The 23,852-nt window shown below is 43.5% G+C and overlaps 1 protein-coding gene across 2 annotated transcripts in view; it reads right to left on the bottom strand.

Moving 5' to 3' along the window:
* The window catches only part of SMCHD1 (structural maintenance of chromosomes flexible hinge domain containing 1), a 163,769-nt gene extending 141,387 nt beyond the window's left edge, over positions 1-22,382 (bottom strand). The window contains exons 1-7 of one of the 2 annotated variants that reach the window (XM_054018979.1): positions 22,031-22,382; positions 8,579-8,654; positions 7,106-7,267; positions 4,526-4,608; positions 4,292-4,422; positions 2,492-2,606; positions 2,214-2,333 (exon numbers count right to left, since the gene is read on the bottom strand). In XM_054018979.1, coding sequence (XP_053874954.1) covers positions 2,214-2,333; positions 2,492-2,606; positions 4,292-4,422; positions 4,526-4,608; positions 7,106-7,267; positions 8,579-8,654; positions 22,031-22,210 — 867 coding nt within the window. In that variant the 5' untranslated portion in view covers positions 22,211-22,382. The remainder of the gene's footprint in view (positions 1-2,213; positions 2,334-2,491; positions 2,607-4,291; positions 4,423-4,525; positions 4,609-7,105; positions 7,268-8,578; positions 8,655-22,030) is intronic. The other variant, XM_054018978.1, reaches the window with a different exon arrangement.
* Positions 22,383-23,852: the final 1,470 nt, after the last annotated feature.

Genomic DNA, 23,852 nt, shown 5'->3' with positions numbered 1-23,852 from the left:
ACTGCTCAGGAACTGTATAGGGGAGGACTTCCTCCTTGACACCAGCAAGGTGTGACACTATGATGGTGACAAGGAGTATAACTCCTTCGGAGATAGTGCGAATGGGTATGGTGCTGGGGCTTTTGTCTGTATCAATGACAGTCCTGCAGTCCATGATTGTTCCCCCAGTGCTGGGGTCAACATTGGCAGGGGGGCCTTTGGAACCAGGTGGGGTACTAATGGAGTCTGCTGCACTGCAGTATGCTCTTTTCCCACTCATCTGCAGAGCTGGACATGTTTTGGAGTGTTTATTCCCCAATGCTTTCCTGTCTCTCTGCATAAGAGGACACCAAGCTCTCCTTTGAACTCCTGTGTTCCAGGGTGTCCTCTTTCAGTGGCCTTCTTTGATATCTTAGGCATCACCTTTGACGTGAATGGTCTTGATGATTCCAGTACTATGGTCAGTGCCAGCATCAATGGCACTGTTAGTTCCTTACTCAGTGCAGACTTCTCCACTGACATCTTGGGCACCACTTACCTGCTCGGAGCACTGAAGGGCAAATGTTTGACCAGTATGGGGGGTTTTAACCCTGGAACTTCTGGGTTCTATGCTACACTCAGATTGTTCTAAGAGATGGAGCTTGTGTCTTGCATCCCACCATTTTCGGGTACAATGGAGAATGAAAGGTAAACAAAGCCACTGCTTATAATGTCTGACTCACCCAGGCATACCTACTGTGTCTATCTTTAAACAAAATTGGCCTATCACAGGGTTCTGAATCTGCCATCTTGAGGTTCTTGTACAAGGGCTGTCAATATGGGGAGGTGGTGTTGTACAGGGAAGTCATGTCAAAGAATTTAGATCTGGACAAGGATTATCCAACTCCAAAATGTTGTAAGTAAGAGAATGAAGGTTGATCTGAAATGTTTCAGATGCTTAAGACGAAGACAGCTCATGCTAGAGTTCTCAGCAAATAGACACAGCTAGGTAAGAGGGAAATGAGGAAGGGAGTCGCAGCCACCCTTCCCTTTATGGGAAGCACAAGGAGGCATATGACACATGCATGGCCCCAACAGACACTACTAACAAGAGGAAGCTGGTCTCCCGCACATGCACGCCTACAATGCACACTGACACATACTGTAAGAACTTATTTTATTTCTTTTTCCCTTCTCCATTTCTGTCAAACACTCCCTTCCCCACTCCTTCCTCCCCCCCCCCCCCCCCACTTCATAGTATCAGAACCTCAGGGTCACTCTCAACATCCAGGCCCTTAGCAAATCCTGCCAGTCCTTCATCTCCAAAATGTATCTGTTCCTTCTTATCACTACAGCAAAAACTCATGTTGATGCAGTCATTTTTTGCCTCCACTATTGCAACCTTCTTCTCTCTAGTCTCCCACTTCAGCATCTTCAAAGGACTCTTTCTAAAAATCAGTTCTTTCTCCTGCCACTCTAGCCACATCAGTCTCCTCTCTAAATTTCTTCACTGACTTCTCACCTTCCAAATCAAAATTCAAGCCCTTTATCATCATCAAGGTGCCTCCAGCTGTGCCCCTGCCTACATCTTTGGTCTCATTTCTTTCTTCCTACACTCCTTTTGAGCCTCCCTCCTTAGACTTTACTGTCTTTCCTCTCACTCTCATTTTTAATTCTTCTTCCAAAATATCAGGAAAATGGAACAGGGCAGAACTGACGATTCAAATTCCTCCTTGGCTCTTTACTTCCACAAGCTTTTCAATGATAAGTCATCCAGGTTCAAAACGAACAACAAACAAAAAACCCCTGTGAACCTTTCATCTATAATGTATATTTCATGTATGATATTTTGGTTTGGAATGTACTCTCTTTTCTCTAATTTAGACTATAAACTCTTGAAGCTGGGATATTTTCCTTTTATGTTTGGTACTAAGCCAGCACATTTGCAGTTGTTAGTAATAACAACACTAAAGCATTTTTCTCCAGATAGTACCTCAAAACAGCACAGTGACTCAGACAGAAAAAGCATCACTTACTGACTCATCAATCCTTTGGGTTAATACATGGTAGAAGAACCACATGTGAGAAAACCTTACAATATACTGCCATTAAGTTCACTTTATTAACTTTTATACCCCAGACACAAAGTGTGGGCATGTGACATAGGTATGCCTGGAAAGCTGTTATAGGTATACTATATAAAACAAACTAGTTTGCCTAGGAAAGATATTCACTTAAAAAAAACGTTACTTTACCTTTCTGTTTCTAATGTATCCACTGTATATTGCTTCTTTGTTTTTCTCCTTCTTTTCAAAATCCTCTTTAGAAAGGAAAAGTTCATGGACATCATGAGAATCTGCAGGTTTGCTTATCATCTGTTAAGCATTAAAGAAAAATAAATTTAAAAATCACAGGAGGACACCAAAATGAGGTGTTAAAAAGACAGTTCAGTGATGTGGTAGCAGATGAATTACCTCAATGTCACTGTGTAAAGAAATGCTAATAATTAAAATATGGAGATCATTCTACTTACTCTGGCAGACTGCCCAATGAAGAACACAGCTTGTTTGCCTCCAACACCAAAATATGAGATGTCACTATTTAAGCTGCGAGGCACTGGAGGAGGGCGTACATATCCTGAATGATCACTAAAAACAAAAAACTGTCTTTAATACTTTTTTCAAAACAAACATCACAAAACTGCTCAAGGATAAACATTTTTATTAAACACCTCCTGTAATCATCACTGTCCCTAAAGTTTTTCATGCACAACATTTCTCATTCAAGACCTCAGATCTATGTTAAAAGCATACATTTAACACTGTAACTAATATCCAGGTTGTAGTTTTATCACTCTCTAAAAAGAAAAAACAAAGTTGATTATTTAAACTGAAATCATGTAGGTCACAAGGTATTCTGATTAACATGACTTCCTAGCAAAACTGTTTATAGGTTTCCCCTCACCTCTCCCCAATGTGCCATGTATACAATTTTTCTGCCCTTCCTGTGGCAGAATAAGTCTCTGTTTGGTTTTCTGAATTTTAACTCTTATTTGAATTACCTTTATTCTTATAACCATTTTGTTCATACCGATAGGCCCCCTACAAACTACAGAAGGAAAATGACTCAGTTCGGTCAGTTTCCTTCTGTATCAAGTTCTTTTTATAAAGACATAAGGCACAGTCTTAAAAATATTTCTCATAATTGCCAGATCTGTGTTAAAAACATTTGAGATACCATGATGATAGCCATTATACAGAAACTTAAGATGACAGAATGGTAAAAAGACAGGATTAATCCTAACGTAAGTTTCCCCTTTGCACACAGTATATGGAACCGCTATAAAGAAACAGACTAGGAAGTTAATTTCTCTTCATAACACAGCCCTTTTTTCACCACAGATTTTTGGGTCAGGAAGATGAGAAAGGTTGCTGGACATCCTTTAGAATATGGTGCAGGTTTGGCAAGCCAGTCAACTGACTTGTCAAATAATATGAACTGACCACCTACTATTTGACCACAGTCATGGTGCCATTCTTTCATTTTTTTAAAACTTCATTTCATTGTGTGTGTGTTTTTTTTTTTTTTTTAAGTTAAAATAACAATTAAGTAACTTGTTTTTTGTAATTCGGTATAAGTATGTATATATTTAAGGCTAAGTCTATTGGAGACCATGAAGTCGTTTTTGTTACTGTTCCAATAAATTAATGCTTTAAAATTATTTGACCAGTATTTGACCAATTATTTTTGACTGTCAAATACCCAATTTTAATGTGGTGTGACAGAGGTAGCTGCAGATGTCCCCAATACTTAAGCCTGACTCCAAAGATATGGAACTTGATGGACAAACTCATCTGGTTTGGCAAATCCTTTGTTCCTACAATAGAAATGGATAGGTTGATCTGCATTTCAAATTGAAGCAGTCCGAAATAGAAGCAAGATGTGAATTACTGTCATAACATAATTTGTAGAACACAGTGCAGTATCTTTTGGTTGTAGGCACCCATCCACAATTGGCTAATTCGGTGCATAGCTTAGGTATGTTCCTGGATTCCCCACCGGCACTAAACCCTAATATAGTAGCATCCATGAGTAACAATTTCGACCATCTCCAGTTGTTTTGTGCACTCTATCCCGTCCTAGTGAACAATGACCTGACCTCAGTTTTCCATACCTTCATCACCTCTCAGCTGGGCTACAGCAATGCAATATACCCAGACATGAAGCCTGATATTAGTAATTCTCTACTTTAAAAAATATACTCTGTAAAGATCTTCACAACTTGTCAGTTTTTCAGTTGTGTGATTAAAAACAATGTATAAAGCTTTCTAACCTTTCAAAGTCACCTTGTCTTGTAAATTTTGATAATCTATACACAGCCCAGTTGTTAAGCTGCTTAGAAGTCATCCCTCTTCCATTATCAATCACAGCAACAGCTGGTTTTCCTTGAGACTCATCAAATAACTGTTTGGAAAGAAAAACAAGGAGAAGCAAAATAACCAAAATGAATACATGAAATCCTAAATTTGAATAGAGTATAAAATAGAGTATTCCTTTTGTATCTTACCAATTTTATCTGTATGCTTCGAATACCAGTATTTCGAGAAGTAGCTGACAAAGAATTGTCAATCAACTCAGCAAAGGCAAATGCTAAGGAAAAAGAAAAAATTGTTAGTTATTATTGATCTCTAAAAGTAGCAGTAGGAAAATACCCACACACTTGAACCAGTGTTCCCTGGGCATGACTCCCAAGGTAAGTGTGGGCAATATATGACTGACAATGAAAAATACAGCTCTACCCCGATAGAACGCGGTCCTCGGGAGCCAAAAAAATCTTACCGCATTATAGGTGAAACCGTGTTATATTGAACTTGCTTTGATCTGCTGGAGCACACAGCTCTCCCCCCTCCCCCTCCCCCCCCCTCCCCCCCGGAGTGCTGCTTTACCGCATTCTATCCGAATTCGTGTTATATTCGGGTAGAGGTGTACTTGATCCACCATCACCTGTTTTAAGGGTCATTCATGTGTGTTTATTAGTGTTTGCTGAGCATATTCAAGTCCCCTACCAGGCAAGTGGCCAGTAGTTATGCTTGGGAACATAACTGAATTAAACGAGTTCCCCATCCCCACCCCCAACACAGGAGACAAACCTGTTCCTCCTTATTCATTGGTGGAACACACTCTGGATCAGTTATCACAATCAGGAATGAATTTCTGGGACATCAAGTGTTTAACAGACTGCCTTTCATCTACAAAATTTTATGGGACAGTCTGGATTCATTAAAAAAGGGACTGGGCACAGGTGGCAAAATTTACAGAAAAAAAATTATTTAAGTTTAGTCAAGACCACAGAAGATGAAGAAAATTGCAGAGGGAGCTAAAAAATTTGGTGAATGGAAGTACAATAGCAGATTTGACAAATGCAAGGCACAAACACTGGAAGAAGTAATCGGAACTTCTCAGGCAACTTTTTAACATCTCAGTAAAAAAGAATGGGACATCATTGCTCAGTGAATAACTTTACTCAGTGTGCAGCAACAATCAAAAAAGCAAACAAAATATTAGAGTGCATAAAGTGATGATGAGCAATAATAAAAATTAAAATGCCATGATTTAGAACAATCTGTCATAAGATGTTACTTTCTGGTAATTCCACCTCAAAAGAAGATATCACAGAAGGAGGGGATGGACAACAAGTGATGAGAAACATGAAAAAAACCTCTATAATAAAGAGAGTTTGAAAAGATTAGGACAGTTTACCTTAAAGGAGAACTATAAGACTGGACGAGATAATGGTACACAAAATAATGAATAGTTTACAGAGAGCAGATCAGGCATGTCTATTCACCCTCTCTAATACAAAAACAGTGGGTATTCAATTAAATTGAAAGGCAGCACATTTAAAACTGTTAAGAAGAAATACTTTTCCCACAGAACGTACAATTAGTCTGTGAAACTCATTGCCACAACATACCATAGAGGAAAAGGGCTATGCAGTATTCAATAGAAAGAACTGGACACACACATGAATAATGTCATCCAGATGTAAAATAGTATACATTAAAATAAATAGTCTTTGAAAGGGTTATAAACCCTTATTGCTTCAGGAAATAAACTAATTTGAAATGGGGATTAGGAAGAAACTTTTCCTGTGTGCGGGTTATTCCATAATTGCCTACTGCTGGGCTCTTGCACCTTCCTCTAAGGCACCTGGTACTGGCCACTGTTGGAGATATGAACTACTTGTCTAAACCAGTAAATCTTTTCCTATGTTCCCAAACACTCCAACTGCCACAATAATAGTCATCAACAGACTAAACCAAAACTGCAGAAGAAAACAGGAATATGGTAATCCAAAAGATTGTGAGTAATTGGTGTTTGCTGCTGGCGAAAAGAAATAGGGATAGTTGTGAGCCACATCTTATTATAATCCAGAATTCCGTGCATGAAGTGATGTGCATATAGTTCTACAACTGTGGTTTTTCTAGGCAGTTATGAGCCTAGAAGGATATGCATACTAAATAAAGAAAGCAAAAGTTTAGTAGTATTTAATTAAGTTGGTACACAAATTAATTTGTACCTTGAAATGCAGCAATGATCAGAAAAATGACGAATGTACAAGTGACACCTTCTTTAAAGAGTACACCAGGTTACTTTATTAACAAAGATAACTAGTTTCTATTTTTTTAATCCTGTCAGCCCAGAAGAGCCAAAACACTGATAGGGACAGCGAGCAGGCTTGTACTGAGACTCATGCATCAATAAGTTCAAAATACAAAATATACTACAAGTGCAGGCACTAGAAAGAAAGGCTGGGCTTTCATATCTCTGATTGAGTTTGCAAAATTCTCAACAAAATATTTTTGCTTGTAAAATAAGAAAATTTCTTCTGCAAGTAACAAATGCAGTAAACTTGGAACTTCATGATGCTATTTTTAGAGTCACTTTCTAAACCAGGAGTTTAAAAGTAAAGGTGAAATGAAAAAACTTAAGTTTAAATGCTCCAACCGAAGTGACAAAAGGTAAAATACAAGTGAAATTATTAAAGACAAGAAATGCCTTGCTCATGAAGGTCCTTCTAAGGAAAATGATGATTAATAATACATGAAAAACAGTTTTTAGATTATAAAAAAATCTGAATACTTACGCAAAGGATTTTGCCCTTCACTAGCATAATATTCATACATGCCACTTTTGATAAGCGTGTCATAGTGTGGTAGGAAGTCAATTCGCTCCTTTGTTGCTGAAAGTAGTGTCTGATCAACTGACTGTAGCAAATACAAAGTAACCCCTTCTTGAACAATTTCACCTGCAATGGAGTTAAAATATTAAATAAGAAGGAAAAATCCCTCCAGATATTGGTAAACTCCTGCCCCAAAATCTGGAAGATAGTGGAAAGAGAAAAGAGGTGCATCAGACGTTAAAACTATCTATGAAATGTTCCAAGGAGGAACAGTAACTTAATTCAAAAGCTTTTCATATCCCCAAACTTAATAAAGTCAGTACTTCCAATTGAAGTACTAACACGCTATCTTTGCAATTTCAAAGTTTAGATTTTTATTAGCCGAATGAAAAACATAACACTATAACATACAGTGGAGAAAGCATTTTGTCATAGCCAAAAAGGCTGAGATTTCCTTCCAGTTTTGCAGCAAAGATTACTTTTTGATTAAACCGAAGCAAAACAAAAGTGTGGCCAAAAACAAAAAAACCCCACAAACTAAGAAAAGTAAGTAAACAAATGTATACAGTTATATTGGAAATACTTTTTCAACTTTACCTATAGTGTTCCTCATCTGCTAACGTTATAATAAATCCACTACAAGAAAACAGCGTAGTTACAGTCACAATAAAAGACTGATCTGTGTAACAGTTACAAAATGTTGTGTGTCACTATCCTGGTATGCTTAGCTAAACCCACTTTTTGCTCTATTTACATAAGAAATTAAGCTTCACGTAGAATGAGATGTCATTTGGCAGACATTACTTATCATGTAACTTAACCACTTTGTTAGTTTTTCAGTGCCCCAATGGTTCCTGGAAGAGTTGGCATTATTTAGAATTGCAAAATAAAAATACTAACCTTAACTACAGGTTTCAGAGTAACAGCCGTGTTAGTCTGTATCCGCAAAAAGAACAACAGGAGTACTTGTGGCACCTTAGAGACAAACAAATTTATTAGAGCATAAGCTTTCGTGGACTACAGCCCACTTCTTCGGATGCATCCGAAGAAGTGGGCTGTAGTCCACGAAAGCTTATGCTCTAATAAATTTGTTAGTCTCTAAGGTGCCACAAGTACTCCTGTTGTTCTTTTAACCTTAACTATACATTTGACAACATTGCAAATTATACTAGCACATGGAAGTACTTTATCTGATGACAGACAACTAAATAATAGTTTCCATCATCAAAAACTGTGTGTGTGTGTGTGAAATTTGTTCCAAGATGGATTTTCGTAACAATTTTGCAAGGCTTTATTGTATAAAGAAGCTTTGCACTTCCGTTTGCTATTGTATATGTAGCATAGGAATACAAATAACATTATTATGGTTTTGATACAGTTATGCACTGGACAGCTGTTTTGGAGTGAGATTTATGGTAAATAATATATTCTACTTACTGAAGTTGTCATCTGTAACCTCTTTTCTATTGGTTGTTGTGATAACAAAGTTATCTTCAGAAGAAATGCAGAATGCCTACAAAATCGTAAAAAAGCCAGTTATAAAAATCAGCTGTTACATAAAGTGAAGGATATATAAAAGGAAAGAAAAATTTAAAAGGAATGGTCTCCTTTCCATTCATTTTGTCATTGATCCATGAACCATGATCAAATATGCAATATTTTGCCCTCAACATTACTTTACGAATTGACAGAATCCAATCCAATTCCAAGAGTTCTTTTTCACTTGCTGTTACGTCTTTGCAGAATGCTCTGGTATGCGAGGTTTCCCTTACATGATTTAAGCACCATCAACTAGACAGCTGTGCAAGGCTTTGCACAAGGAGACACTGTCTTGTAGGCAATCATCTTAGAACCTGACACATGAAACATGAATAACCGTAATTTAAACTGCATAGCTACAAATATTAATGATCATGAAATAACCCATGCCTAGTATCTGACTACAATACCCAAACAAAGGGAATTATACATTAGTTAAAATGGCATTTCTTTTACTTTTCCTAAAATAGCATCTTCATTCAAAGTGGCCATTTGTTCTCACATTATAATAAATAAAATAAAAATCAGTTTTTTATAATACTCTAATTTTGAATATTGCAGTCAAGTCCCATCAAACTTTTCTCCTTTCCAAGTTTAAAAATACATTTTTGGTATTATCATATGCCTGACATACCTCTGACAACCTTAATTACCTCTTAACTACATCAATCTCTGCTATAGCTTTCTTCAAAAAACTTGTACTCATTAGTTTGAACAAATGTGTACTTTTCTTTGATATAGTAACTTCTGTATTTTCTATACTTCTAATATATACAAACATCTTATTTGTCACTTAAAAATGATGCCGCACCCCTAGTAAATATCTTAATTTAACTATTCATTAGGATGCCGAATGCTTCCCACAACCCTCACGGAATCCTGTAAACTGAATACCCATTAGCATACAAGTTTAGCAAAAACAGATTAAACATGCACTACTTTATTATAGGGAGAGTGGATATCAACCCTTATATTTAGGTTGCCTAACTTTTTCTATTAGAACAAATTCTTTCCCTAAGAAGCTCCAACATCTCCATTGTTTGCAACAAATTTGGAAGAGGCTACAAAAATGCATTTTCTTTGTTCCATGAAATTCCCTTCAAGTTTGATATTTGTAAACTATTAAATGTCACCATTTCCCTTCTGTTGCTTACACTCCTGAGGAAAATCTTGCCAGCATGCCAAAACAACAAATACTCTAAAGAGCCAGATCAATGCCATTGACAAAGAAGCAGCAACATCACCGCACAGGAGAGCAACTGGGTGATGCCATAATAGCTGGAATAGTGGAGCAGGTGCTACAAAATACCAAACTTTTTCATTCTGCCAAACAGAAGGAAGATACTGATCTAAAAAATATGTTTCAGTCAGTAAGGATTGGCAGGATCTAGTACCCAAGGTTGCAGGGTCCTGGGTGATTTAACACTTCCACTGAGGAGCTGGGTTGAGTAGTAGAACAATTACTGGACAGTTTGGTACTTCCTGCGGTACCTTCCAAAGACACCAGAACAGAAACCTGTGGCCGCCTGATTGGTCCACACCAATTATTTAAACCAGGAACTTGATCTAGTGAGCCCTCTCAGCAACAATGAAGACTCACACTCGCTATTGCTATAGACCTTGCCTTTCATCCAGTCTTGGACACCTGCCTTTGACCCCTGCCTCACTTGGCTTATTAACTAGTCCTGTGTCCTGCCTTCAACTCCAGCTCAGCTTGACCATAGTACTAGTCTCTTGGCTTGGCAACCTGTCCCAACTCCTGAATTCAATCCCAGCCCTGCGAACACGGGGCCAGCTGCCTATGCCCCGGCCATTACAATAATAAACATCACAAGAGAAACATGTGTTAACAGCTTTGAAGGACAAGGTCATGGCTTTATGAATTAAATTTGAGAAGGTTATTCTATACATAAGGAGCAGCACAGAAGGAAGCATGAAAGTACTTGTAGGAAAAACAGGAAAATGGACAAAGAAGCTTGGCACTGATTGCAGAGCAGAGTGCGTGGTGGACAATGATAAAGTTGAGTGGAAGGCCTTCAGAGGACAAGCAGATTTTATTTGATGCAATGGAAAAGGTGGAAGGACAGGAATGAGACAGTCAAATCAACTAGCCAAAACAATGATCTTAGCTGTAGCATTTTTGACAGATGTGAGGGGGCAAGATGTATGGCAGGAGAACCAGAAAGAAGCTGCATTACACAAAGAGGGAGGGATAACAGACTGGACAAGAATTTAGGCAATGTAGACAGAAAGGAAAGTATGATTATTTAACCTACTGTGACTGTGATTCTTTGAGGTTTTGTAGTCACTGTGGATCTCATGGTTAAGTGTACATGGGTCTCACGTGAACAAGCTCAGAATTTTTTGCATAGTGGTGTCCTCTGTAGCCACACATGCACCTTGTGCCTCCTCAAGCTCTCATGCAAAGCCATAAATCGAAGAGCAGCTGCAACATTCCACCATTCCCTCACAATTTGAAGCCTGTGGTAGCTGGGAACCCCAAAAAAGCAGGAACAGAGGCTGGGTCATAGTAGCCACACTGACAACATTTTGAAGAATCAGTTCCTGTAGATAGGCAACTGTTCTTGATTCTTCAAGTGTCAGTATAGATCTCTATGTAGATGACTGGCAAGTAGTATCCTCTTGGGTGGTGGGAATGAGAAGTTGCAACTTCATCAGTTGAAGCATTATGCATTGTACTTAGCTGCCATAGCTGATGCCAAGTTTGTGAGAGCAGTACTACAATCACTGTTCAAGTCTCAGAAAAACACACATTGCTGACGCAGGCCAAGAATATCACTTGAACTCTGGTGGAGTGAGCCTTGAAGTCTGGCAGGAGAGGTATACCAGCACATGTGTTACCCATTTTGTTATCCTCTGTAAGGAAATGGCTTGACTTTAGAAAAAACAGCCATAGCTCTAAACAGACAGGTCAACAGTCTGATTAATTTGGTTCAATCAATGTAGTAAAGCAAAGGCTAGTGTGTCTCTCTTTTCTCCTGATGCAGAGTGTGGCTTTGGGAAGAACTTAAGAAGACAGACAGGTTGATCAACTGATTTAGGTGAAAAATTCTCAGACCACCTTATGAATAAACAGGTGCAGTTGCAGCACCATCTTATTCCTATGGAATGTTTTATAGGTGTGGTTCAGATATAAGTGGCTGAAGCTCACTGACTATTCCTGACTGAAGTAATAACCATTAGGAAGTCTGTCTGGAGTGAGGTGGTCCAGGGAGCAATCTGACAGACATTCAAATGGAGGCTTCACAAGTCTCAGATGAACCAGACTGAGGTCCCAGGCAGGAGCTGGTTCTTTGACTGGTGAGTGTGTAATAGTCACTTGAGAAACTTGATATCTTGGGATGAGTAAACACCATGAACGACCTATAGGCAGATGGAAAGCTAAAATCACCATAAGGTGGACTGTAATAGAGCTGAGAAAAAGGCATACCTGTTTTAAGTACAATAAGTAGTTGATGGTCTGCAGGAACGGGTCCAGACCATGTGGGACTGCCAATATTGAGAAACTTTTCCTTTTAGACAAATACATTCTTCTGGTAGATGCTTTCCTGCTCTGTGTTAGTATTTCCTAGACCTGTAACAAGAAGTCTTTGTTCCTGGACTCGCCTCCTCTCTAGAACAAAAGTTCTAGCACTTGGAATTGACATTGGCGGTGAACAGAAGAAAAAAAGAGGAGCATCCATGTACCAACAATGGAGATACAGGTAAGCAACCGTTTTCATGTTCTCTCCACAGGTACTAATGTGGAGAGTGGACTAGATGATACATCTGAGGGAAGGGAGCAGAAGGAGACTCCACCGATTGGAAGGCATGAGATGCACTGTCCTAGGGATGGGGGTTCCACGACCACTGCTCCCAAGAAAAGGAGGAGGGTGGTGGTGGTCGGGGACTCCTGCCTCAGGGGGACTGAGTCATCTATCTGCCGCCCCGACCGAGAAAACCGAGAGGTCTGCTGCTTGCCAGGAGCTAGGATTCACGATGTGACGGAGAGACTGCCGAGATTCATCAAGCCCTCGAATCGCTACCCCTTCCAGCCTCTCCACATGGGCACCAATGATACTGCCAAGAAGGACCCTGAGTGGATCACTGCAGACTAAATGGCTCCGGGAAGAAGGATAAAGGAGTTTGAGGCGCAAGTGGTGTTCTCATCCATCCTCCCTGTGCAGGGAAAAGGCCTGGGTAGAGACTGTCAAATTGTGGAAGTCAACGAATGACTACGTAGGTGGTGTCTGAGAGAAAGCTTTGGATTCTTCGACCATGGGATGGTATTCCAAGAAGGAGGAGTGCTAGGCAGAGACGGGCTCCACCTAACGAAGAGAGGGAAGAGCATCTTCGCAAGCAGGCTGGCTAACCTAGCGAGGAGGACTTTAAACTAGGTTCACCGGGGGAAGGAGACCAAAGCCCTGAGGTAAGTGGGGAAATGGGATACCGGGAGGAAGCACGAGAAGGAGAGTGCAAGAGGGGAGGACTCCTGTCTCAGACTGAGAAAGCGGGACAATCAGCAAGTTATCTTAAGTGCCTATACACAAATGCAAGAAGCCTGGGAAACAAGCAGGGAGAGCTGGAAGTCCTGGCACAGTCAAGGAACTATGATGTCACTGGAATAACAAAGACTTGGTGGGATAACTCACATGACTGGAGTACTGTCATGGATGGATATAAACTGTTCAGGAAGGACAGGCAGGGCAGAAAAGGTGAGGGAGTTGCACTGTATGTAAGAGAGGAGTATGACTGCTCAGAGCTCCGGTATGAAACTGCAGAAAAACCTGAGAGTCTCTGGATTAAGTTTAGAAGTGTGAGCAACAAGGGTGATGCTGTGGTGGGAGTCTGCTATAGACCACCAGACCAGGGGGATGAGGTGGACGAGGCTTTCTTCCGGCAACTAGCAGAAGTTACTAGATCGCAGGCCCTGGTTCTCATGGGAGACTTTAATACCCTGATATCTGCTGGGAGAGCAATACAGCGGTGCACAGACAATCCAGGAAGTTTTTGGAAAGTGTAGGGGACAATTTCCTGGTGCAAGTGCTGGAAGAACCAACATGGGGCAGAGCTCTTCTAGACCCGCTGCTCACAAACCGGGAAGAATTAGTAGGGGAAGCAAAAGTGGATGGGAACCTGGGAGGCAGTGACCATGAGATGGTCAAGTTCAGGATCCTGACACAAGGAAGAAAGGAGAGCAGCAGAATACAGACCCTGGACTTCAGAAAAGCAGACTTTGACTCCCTCAGGGAACTGATGGGCAGGATTCCCTGGGAGAATAATATGAGGGGGAAAGGAGTCCAGGAGAGCTGGCTGTATTCTAAAGAATCCTTATTGAGGTTGCAGAAAAAAAACATCAATGTGTAGAAAGAACAGTAAATATGGCAAGCGACCAGCTTGGCTTAACAGTGAAATCCTTGCTGACCTTAAATGCAAAAAAGAAACTTACAAGAAGTGGAAGATTGGACAAATGACCAGGGAGGAGTATAAAAATATTGCTCAGGCATGCAGGACTGAAATCAGGAAGGCCAAATCACACTTGGAGTTGCAGCTAGCAAGAGATGTTAACAGTAACAAGAAGGGTTTCTTCAGGTATGTTAGCAACAAGAAGGAAATCAAGGAAAATGTGGGCCCCTTACTAAATGAAGGAGGCAACCTACTAACAGAGGATGTGGAAAAAGCTAATGTACTCAATGATTTTTTTGCCTGTGTCTTCACGAACAAGGTCAATTCCCAGACTGCTGCACTGGGCAGCACAGTATGAGGAGAAGGTGACCAGCCCTTTGTTGGGAAGGAAGTGGTTCGGGACTATTTAGAAAAACTGGACGAGCACAAGTCCATGGGGCCAGATGCGCTGCATCCGAGAGTGCTAAAGGAGTTGGCGGATGTGATTGCAGAGCCATTGGCCATTATCTTTGAAAACTCATCGCGATCGGGGGAGGTCCCGGATGACTGGAAAAATGCTAATGTAGTGCCCATCTTTAAAAAAGGGAAGGAGGAGGATCCGGGGAACTATAGGCCAGTCAGCCTCACCTCAGTCCCTGGAAAAATCATGGAGCAGGTCCTCAAGGAATCAATTCTGAAGCACTTAGAGGAGAAGAAAGTGATCAGAAACAGTCATCATGGATTCACCAAAGGCAAATCATGCCGGACTAACCTAACTGCCTTCTATGAGGAGATAACTGACTCTGTGGATGAGGGGAAAGCAGTGGCTGTGTTGTTGCTTGACTTTAGCAAAGCTTTTGATATGGTCTCCCACAGTATTCTTGCCACCAAGTTAAAGAAGTATGGGCTGGATGAATGGACTATAAGGTGGATAGAAAGCTGGCTAGATCGTCAGGCTCAACGCGTAGTGATCAACGGCTCCATGTCTAGTTGGCAGCCAGTTTCAAGTGGAGTGCCCCAGGGGTCGGTCCTGGGGCTGGTTTTGTTCAATATCTTCATTAATGATCTGGAGGATGGCATGGACTGCACTCTCAGCAAGTTTGCAGATGACACTAAACTGGGAGGAGTGGTAGATACACTGGAGGGTAGGGACAGGATACAGAGGGACCTAGACAAATTAGAGGATTGGGCCAAAAGAAACCTGATGAGGTTCAACAAGGACAAATGCAGAGTCCTGCACTTAGGACGGAAGAATCCCATGCACTGTTACAGACTAGGGACCGAATGGCTAGGAAGCAGTTCTGCAGAAAAGGACCTAGGGGTTACAGTGGACGAGAAGCTGGATATGAGTCAACAGTGTGCGCTTGTTGCCAAGAAGGCTAACGGCATTTTGGGCTGTATAAGTAGGGGCATTGCCAGCAGATCGAGGGACGTTATCATTCCCCTCTATTCGACATTGGTGAGACCTCATCTGGAGTACTGTGTCCAGTTCTGGGCCCCACACTACAAGAAGGATGTGGAAAAATTGGAAAGAATCCAGTGGAGGGCAACAAAAATGACTAGGGGGCTGGAGCACATGACTTATGAGGAGAGGTTGAGGGAACTGGGATTGTTTAGTCTGCAGAAGAGAAGAATGAGGGGGGATTTGATAGCTGCTTTCAACTACCTGAAAGGGGGTTCCAAAGAGGATGGATCTAGACTGTTCTCAGTGGTACCTGATGACAGAACAAGGAGTAATGGTTTCAAGTTGCAGTGGGGGAGGTTTAGGTTGGATATTAGGAAAAACTTTTTCTCTAGGAGGGTGGTGAAGCACTGGAATTGGTTACCTAGGGAGGTGGTGGAATCTCCTTCCTTAGAGGTTTTTAAGGTCAGGCTTGACAAAGCCCTGGCAGGGATGATTTAGTTGGGAATTGGTCCTGCTTTGAGCAGGGGGTTGGACTAGATGACCTCCTGAGGTCCCTTCCAACCCTGATATTCTATGATTCTATTCTATGATTCAAAGGGCAGCACAGTAAACTGGAAATGGCGTCCACCCACTATGAAACGGGGGAAAAGTCTGTGACCATGAAATATGGAAATAAGCGTCCTTCAAGTCGAGGCGGTGTACCAGTCTCTTGGATCCAGGAAGGGGATGATGGAGGTCAGGGAGACAATGCAAAACTTCAACTTCGTCAGAGACTTGTTGAGGTGTCGTAGGACTAAAATAGGTCTGAGGCCCCTGTGACGGGTTGGGTCACAGAAACCCCCTTGGGAACTGCCACCTGATGTGCTGAGACTATCTCTAAACCCGTTTTCCCTGGCAGCTTGGGACTTCAGTGCCCTGCCTGGTTGTGCCAGACACGCTGGTCTGGTACAAACACAGACCCAGGTCTGAACCACATCCCCCACAAGCTGCAGGCTTAACTGAAAACAGCTTAAGAAGTGCTCCTGTCTCCAGCACTCAGATACTCAGCTCCGAATGGGGTCCAAACTCCAAATAAATTTGTTTTACTCTGTATAAAGCTTATGCAGGGTAAACTCATAAATTGTTTGCCCTCTATAACACCGATAGAGAGAGATGTTTGTTCCCCCAGGAATTAATACTTGCTCTGGGTGCACAGTGGTTGCACTCTGAACAGGGGCTCCTTGATAACTTCATTAGGGTCCTTCTCTGATGGCAAAAGAGAGGGATCACCACTTCAGACCAACAAGAAGGAATAAGTCAGGATGGCAAGGAGGAACATATTCCTCACAGAAAAGTGGCGCTGCTACTGGATCGGATGTCTCTTTATGACTGCGAATATCTCCAGGGGTGATACGGATGCCTCCAGCATACTTGAGGTTGTTGCTCAACTCCATTGTAGTCACTGGTTACAGGTGTGGTGCTAGGGCTCTCATTCTGCCCGTTTAGGGACTTTGTCCGCAGAGCTGTGTCTTGCATCTTCCATCTGAGAACATCCCTTGGTCTTGGAAACAAGTTTATGCCTGGACCAGCTATGCAAGTCAGCATCCTGTTTGAGTGGGCAAAGGTGCCAGCTTTGCTGCTTAAGTGGGGGAAGCTTCGTTGGTCCTGGTACTACTGGTGCTAAAGCACTCAATGCTGAGACTATCACTGAAGTCTTACACATTGGGCACTTCTCCAACACGTTGAGGAGGTTGGTGTTGATGCTATTGACACCAACTCTGCCAATGACCTTTTTACATTATTTTCATTGCCTTATCCCAGAGTAAGAAGAATGACTGACGGAGCACTAGCTGATTCTGGTATATCTGGCCTCACTCTGAGCATAATAGTCAGCCCTCAGGGTCCAAAGTGACCTACATGGACTGCTCAAGTAGATATAGGTTGAGCTGAGTGTCCCTCAACTTGCCGGTCCTGGCGGAGAAGAGCTTGCACACAGAGTAGTTATCCAGGAAGCACTCTCTCCTAGGCAGAAGAGACATTGGCTGTGTCCCACTCTTCACAAGGATCAGTCAGTCATATGACAAGCAGGGTTTGAACCCTAGGGCATGGCAGTTGATGGATGGTAAGAGACTTGCCCTGCCATACACAGGGATGTACTAGATGACAGGGGAGTCAATCAATTCTCACTATTTTTTTAAAGAAACATGCTTTTTTTCTAAAGTGTGAAAACACAATTCTTCACCAAATGAGTTGAAAAGAACTGGTTTAAGGGATCTGAATAGAGTACCAGGCTAGACACTCGCTGGATTCCATCTTGCTGTCACAGTTGTTAAGAGGAAAGTGAGGGAGGAGAATGGCCACTCAGCCTTTTATGCCCTCACATGGGAGGCACAGTACACATACATGACCATGAAGAACACTGCTATTCAGAAGAAATCCAATCTTGTGCACATGAACACCTACAGTGGGACCCACACTTGACACATAAATGAAAGAGTGGATCTTATAAACATTGATCGTGACCAACATTAGAGCTAGTTGGAACATTTTTGACAAAATAAAGTATCAAAACATTTTGGTTTCAACTAAGACTTCATCAAAATATCTTGGGTTTTTTTGGGTCGGGGAAGATAAAGAGACCCTCACACTATAGCCTAGTGGCCTGAGATGTGGGCCACTCAGTCTCAAGTCCCTGCTCTGCAAGAATCAGAGTGATCTAGTGTGAAAAACTCTGCTTTGAATCAGGCAGGACTTGAACCTGCATCTCCCATGTACCAGAGCACTACCCTAACCACCAAGCTACACATACATGAATCATTCAGGCATTCAGATATCTCTTCTCAAATTGAACTTTTCTGCACAATTCCATTTTCACAAAAACAGTTGAAAGGGTTGGTTTTCATTCCAAAGCAGAACACACAAATTTTTCAACCTCAAATGCAAAATTGTCATCCTCCTGTTAGACCTAACCAATACCACCACCAATTCTCATCTTCTCCTTGTCTTTTGGCTTCTCTCCTTTCGTTCAGCCTCTGAAACCTGATGGCAACAGAACTTTTTGAGAAAGGGCACCTCTGCCCATGCCTCCTCCTGACTGAGATAGAGGTGCAGGTATAGTTCCAGCATCTCTCCTTTAGAGGTTATGGGGTGCTTTTCACTGTGGGGATGTCTATGTGAAATTACCCATACTACAATAATCTTAATAAACCAACAACAACAACAAAATTAAAAAACGAGAATGAAATAAAACAAAAGAAATGGTTTACTTAACACATCTAAGTTAATCCTTTTCATGACTGAATCTAAATAAGACATTGGAAACTTCTCTTTTGTCCAGAGACCAACTCTTGCTCTGTGCTCCTTAGTTACTTAAGCCCTTCCCCTGATTTTCCTAACCAGTTACACAAAAACACTCCAGGACTAGGAGAATTACTCATCCTGCAGGAGACAGCACAATGAGGGATGATGACTAACAATAGCAAATAATGACCTTTCAAAGGCTGAACAACCTTGCTCAGCCACCACCTTGCATGGAACACCACAGCTGACTATACCCAGATTCAGACAGGCCTCTTGCTTAACTTCTCCAAGCAATTATTTCTTTTACCAAGAAATGCCTTATGACGAGGTCCCCAGACCTTCCATCACAGTTATGAAGGAAGAAGCAACAGGATTTGGATACTGCCTGGATTTATGGGTCCAAAGAGAGGGGTTTGTGCAACACAAAATGCCCAGGGGATGACGACTATGCTTTCACACTGGTGGAGGGAGAGGAATGAGCTTGAGTAGACAATGAATTCAGTTTGAGATTTTAACATCAAAAGGTGAAACCAGGACTTCCACAAGACATCTGAAAGATAGGCCAAAATGTCAGACAGATTAGGATTAGAAAGTTAAATTCCATCTGGAGGATCCACTTAGCTAGGTAAGCACTCAATGGCCTGATGTGAGATGCAAGAAAAATTGCCCCATCAATTATTTCCCAGGAGAGATTTTTTTTGCTGGTTTGTGTTGAACAGCACACCAACATTTGACAAACCTAGATGAGCCAGAATCTCTGACTCCTGAACAGCTTAGTGTTCATAGACACATAAGGAACTGCACAAGTCAGTTGAGGTGGGATAGGATAGTAAACTTCCGCCAATAAAGGGCTGTCAGCATCACAATAGTGAACTTTGTGAAGATGCGGGAGCAAATATGCCACCTTATCATTTGGTTTTGTATTAAAAATGCATTTGAGACAGAGCAAGACATAGATATTTTTAAAACAAAAGAAATATGTAGATAGGCATTCCTTAGGTATCTGGAAGTGAAAATCTCCTGGTTCTGCTACTGCTGTGACAAACCAAATCGTCTAGATCTTGAATTTTTTGCAGACTGTAAAAAACTCCAAACCCATATCCTCAACTGACACAGTAGGACAACTCTGGTCCAACCCAAACAGCCAGTCACTCTCTGAACCTGACATTTTGATTAGATGTTGACATAGAGCAGTGGTTTTCAAACTACGGGTCGCAAGCCAGTACTGGGTCACGGAATGTAAGGCATTGGGTCACAGTGGCACTGGTCAGCACCGCCAACCGGGCCATTAAAAGTCCCTGTTCTGACACAGCGCTGCCCCCTGGAGGTGGGGGGGAGGGTTCCCATTGGCCAGGAACCACCAGCAGCAGTGCAGCCTTCAGAGCCAGGCAGCCGGCCAGCAGCTGCCGCTCTCCGCTATGCCTTCAGAGCTGGGCGCCTGGCCAGCAGCGGCTGCTGGCCAGGCGCCCAGCTCTGAAGGCAGTGCTGTCACCCGCAGCAGCACTGAAGTAATGTTGGCATTGCATTGCCACCCTTATTTCTGCTCTGCTGCTGCTGGTGGCAGCAACAATGCCTTCAGAGCTGGGCACCCAGCCAGCAGCCACCACTCTGGCTGCCCAGTTCTGAAGGCAGTGCAGAAGCAAGGGTAGCAATACCGCCTCCCCCTACAGTAGGCTTGCAACCCCCCCTTTGGGTCAGGACCCCCAGTTTGAAAAACACTGTGAAAAATCACACTTTTTGTGGGCTCATCATAGCAAATTTTGCTGTTGATGCCACGACCAACCCACGAAAATGTGATTTCTCCTTAATTTAAGTAGACCCCTAGGTACAGGAAGCAGAAGCAACATTTAAACACAACTAGGAAGTGAATGGCAAAACAATGAGCAGAATCAAAGAGGACAGATACCCACCTGCAGAAGTTTCAAAATTTTAGAAAGCTGCTTCACAAGTCATATTTCCACCCACTCCCATCTCTTCAATAGCCAAGTTAATTCCACTGATTAGCCACAAGGCATTCTCTCAAATAAGAAATGCCTCCACCCATTTCCATTTCATATCTGGGCTTCTAGAGCAGTGCTCCCCAAACTTTTTCTGTCGTGCCCCCCTACCAGTAATGGAATCTGTCCACACCCCGCCAGAAGTCGTCATTGGGAGTGGGGCAGGGCTGGGTGGCACTCCCTCCCCACCCACCATGGGGGCTGGCCTGGACCCTGACACATCCCCTGAACGTTCCTCCATGCCCTCCTAGGGGGACATACCCCACAGTTTGGGGATCACTGGTCTAGAAAGTTGTATAACTCGTGTTTCCTAAGAGGCATAAGGACCTTCCCTTTTATTTTTCTAGAATAAAGTTTTCCACTCGCAAACTCAGACTTGTTTCTTGCAATAAAAAATGAAATGTGATTGTAACATAAATATTTCAAAGTGACACATTCAAAAATGTGGAAAAGACTTGAAGTAAAAGCCAGCAAGTACTTTTTCCTCAGAAAAAAAAATAGCTGCAGTCCGGATAACGGAGAACTTTTGTTTCCCAGTTACAAGGTTTCTTAATCCAACAAATTCTTCTCTCCCAAGAAATTAGCTGAAACTAAACTTTAACAAAAAACATACCAACAACAAAACCCCACTTCGTAAATGAATTTAAAATGGCAGAGAAACATAACACATGCATCTGATGAAGTGGGTTATATCCCACGAAAGCTTATGCCCAAATACATTTGTTAGTCTCTAGGGTACCACAAGGACTACTCCTTGTTTTTACTGATACAGACTAACACAGCTACCCCTCTGAAACATGTCACACACACAGGTTCCCAAGATGTAGCCGGTCTATGAGTTTCCTCTGTCCAGGAGGCTGAAGCTCACAGTGGTGATCTGCAAGGCTGCAGCCACCAGAGGCCGAGAATTAACAGTAGAACAAGGAAGGGCACCAACTTGCCACTGCAGTTCCAGCATGTCATGCGCACTGAGCACTGCGACCCAGTGCTCTTCAGCGCCTCGCCAGGCAGACAGTGGCAATGACCGCGCACCAGGCGCAGTCCCTTCCACGCAGCCCCCCCAGAAAGGAACACAGGATCACGTGGGGCAGCGCGGCACGTGCCGGGCTCGGCAGTACCAGACCCCCGAGGTTGTCGCGCGCTAGAACGCCCAACGGTCGGTCGGTTGTGCAGGACCAGGGACTCCAAGCCCGCTGCCTCCACCTCGCCCCGCCCCCTCGCGCCCAGTCCCCCGGCACAAGCCGGTCGTAGCAGCCCTGTTCTGCCCGCCCGGGCCCCCGCTACCTGGCACACGGCGCTGCGGAAGCCGCGGTAGGTCTCCTCGTCGCAGCTCAGCACTTTCTCCTTGGGGTCCCCCTGCTCCCGGCGCCGGTCGAACAGGAACACGGTCCGGTCCCTGCTGCCGTGCGGCCCTGACAGGCTCGGCCCGGGAGCTCGGGTGCTGCCTCCCGCCACCGCTGCCATGTTGGGGAAGCAGAAAGCAGTAGAGACGGAAGCTGCCCAGTCGCCGTTGCCTGAGCCTGGCTTCTGGCGTGCGAGCTCCCCCGCCTGGCGCTGCTCTCCCAGCGAGCGGCAGCCTCCTCTGGGAAGGGGGCGGGGCTGGGGAGCCCCAGGGAAGGGGTGGGGCCTGCCGAGTGAAGGGGCGGGGCCTGGAGATGGAGCCTAGGCCGGGGAAGGGGGACACGGAAGTACAATAGCGGAAGGGGCAGGGCTGAGCGCGACGCCGAGATGAACTGGCCTGAGGGCGGAGCTAAGATCTGAGCGTGGGCTAGGGACCAGGCAGTTCCGTCTATCCCGGAAGTGAAGTAACTCGCGAAAGAATCATCCCGGGATGGACTGAAACCAAGGGCCGTACGTCACTTCCGTGCCAGTATGCACCATAGAGAGGGGAAATGATGTAGCCAGGGGAGCCCCGATTTTTCACCCAGGAATTCTGAGCGCTGCTGCTGCCCCCTCCGGCGGTGGGAGGAGACCGTCTGTGCAGGCGGCACCGGAATCACGTGTTCCTCTGCTCCCCTCCCAGCCGGGCTCGCTTCCGGACCAAATCGAAGCTGCTGCGCTGGTAGGCGGAGAATCGACGCCACAGGAGGCTGCTGGAAACTCTGGCCCTGCAGCCGCAGCCTGAGGCTCTACCTCCCTCCCCCGCTTGGAGCAGAGCCCTGAGCAGGCCCCGCACGGCCCCATGTTCGATGCGGCCGCGGCTGTTCTTAGCCCTGGAATCGCCCTTTCTGCCCCGGACCCCAAGCTGTTCCCACCCAGCTCCTCCCGCTCACTGGTATCGTCTCGGGGCGTCACTGCCGGACGCCCTTCGAGGGGCTCCGTTGCCAACTGAGCAGAGTGCAGGGTCCCGCTCCTCCTGGAGATGATCAAAGATTCAGTTGCTCTCAACCCACCCTGGCCACGCAAAGCAAAAGTGTTGTACTGAAGTGACACCCACAATGCCACACACAATCCCAGATGTAGATCCCTAGAAATATTTAGTAAAAGATCAAACCGACAATAATTTGTGATCAGATTACATATATAACCATTATTAGATTTCAGGGTTAGCACACTACTGAGACAATGGAGCTAATCACTACCTCTGAGTTGCTATTTGGTTTGCAAACTCGGGAAGATAATGCTTCATTGTCTCTGCACTGATAAAGCCTAGAAAATATTTTTAAATGTAAACATAAATTCTGCAGAAACTCATTGGGCTACCACAGGAATGCTGATCTACTTATAACCACAAACTACTTAAATACAGAATAGTAAGGAAATCCACCCCAAACAAAATAAATCATGGAACTAACCATGTGTGCTGCCATCCCATACGCAGTCTCTGAGGGCCAGGAGCTCCATGCATCGAATGCACATACGCCACCCGCCCACAGGGCAGGTAATCATACATGCTGCACTCAACTGGATAGCCCCCACTCTGCTGCTGGTCTTCTGCCTGGATGGTCTCCTGGTTAATTAAAGGGTTTTGTTTAAATCGAGAAGTTTTGAATGTAGTTTAGATTATAGTATTAAAGAAAACAGTAAGGGGCCCTTGTTCCCTTCCCACTCCCCTTCCAAACTCCCTTGCGAAACTCCCTATTAGCAGCCCCTGTTCGCAAATCTT

The sequence above is a fragment of the Malaclemys terrapin genome, chromosome 2, assembly GCF_027887155.1.
Source record: "Malaclemys terrapin pileata isolate rMalTer1 chromosome 2, rMalTer1.hap1, whole genome shotgun sequence".
NCBI classification, from domain to species: domain Eukaryota; kingdom Metazoa; phylum Chordata; order Testudines; family Emydidae; genus Malaclemys; species Malaclemys terrapin.
Note: the sequence above shows the minus strand (reverse complement) of the source record. Positions and strands in the feature narration are given on the sequence as shown.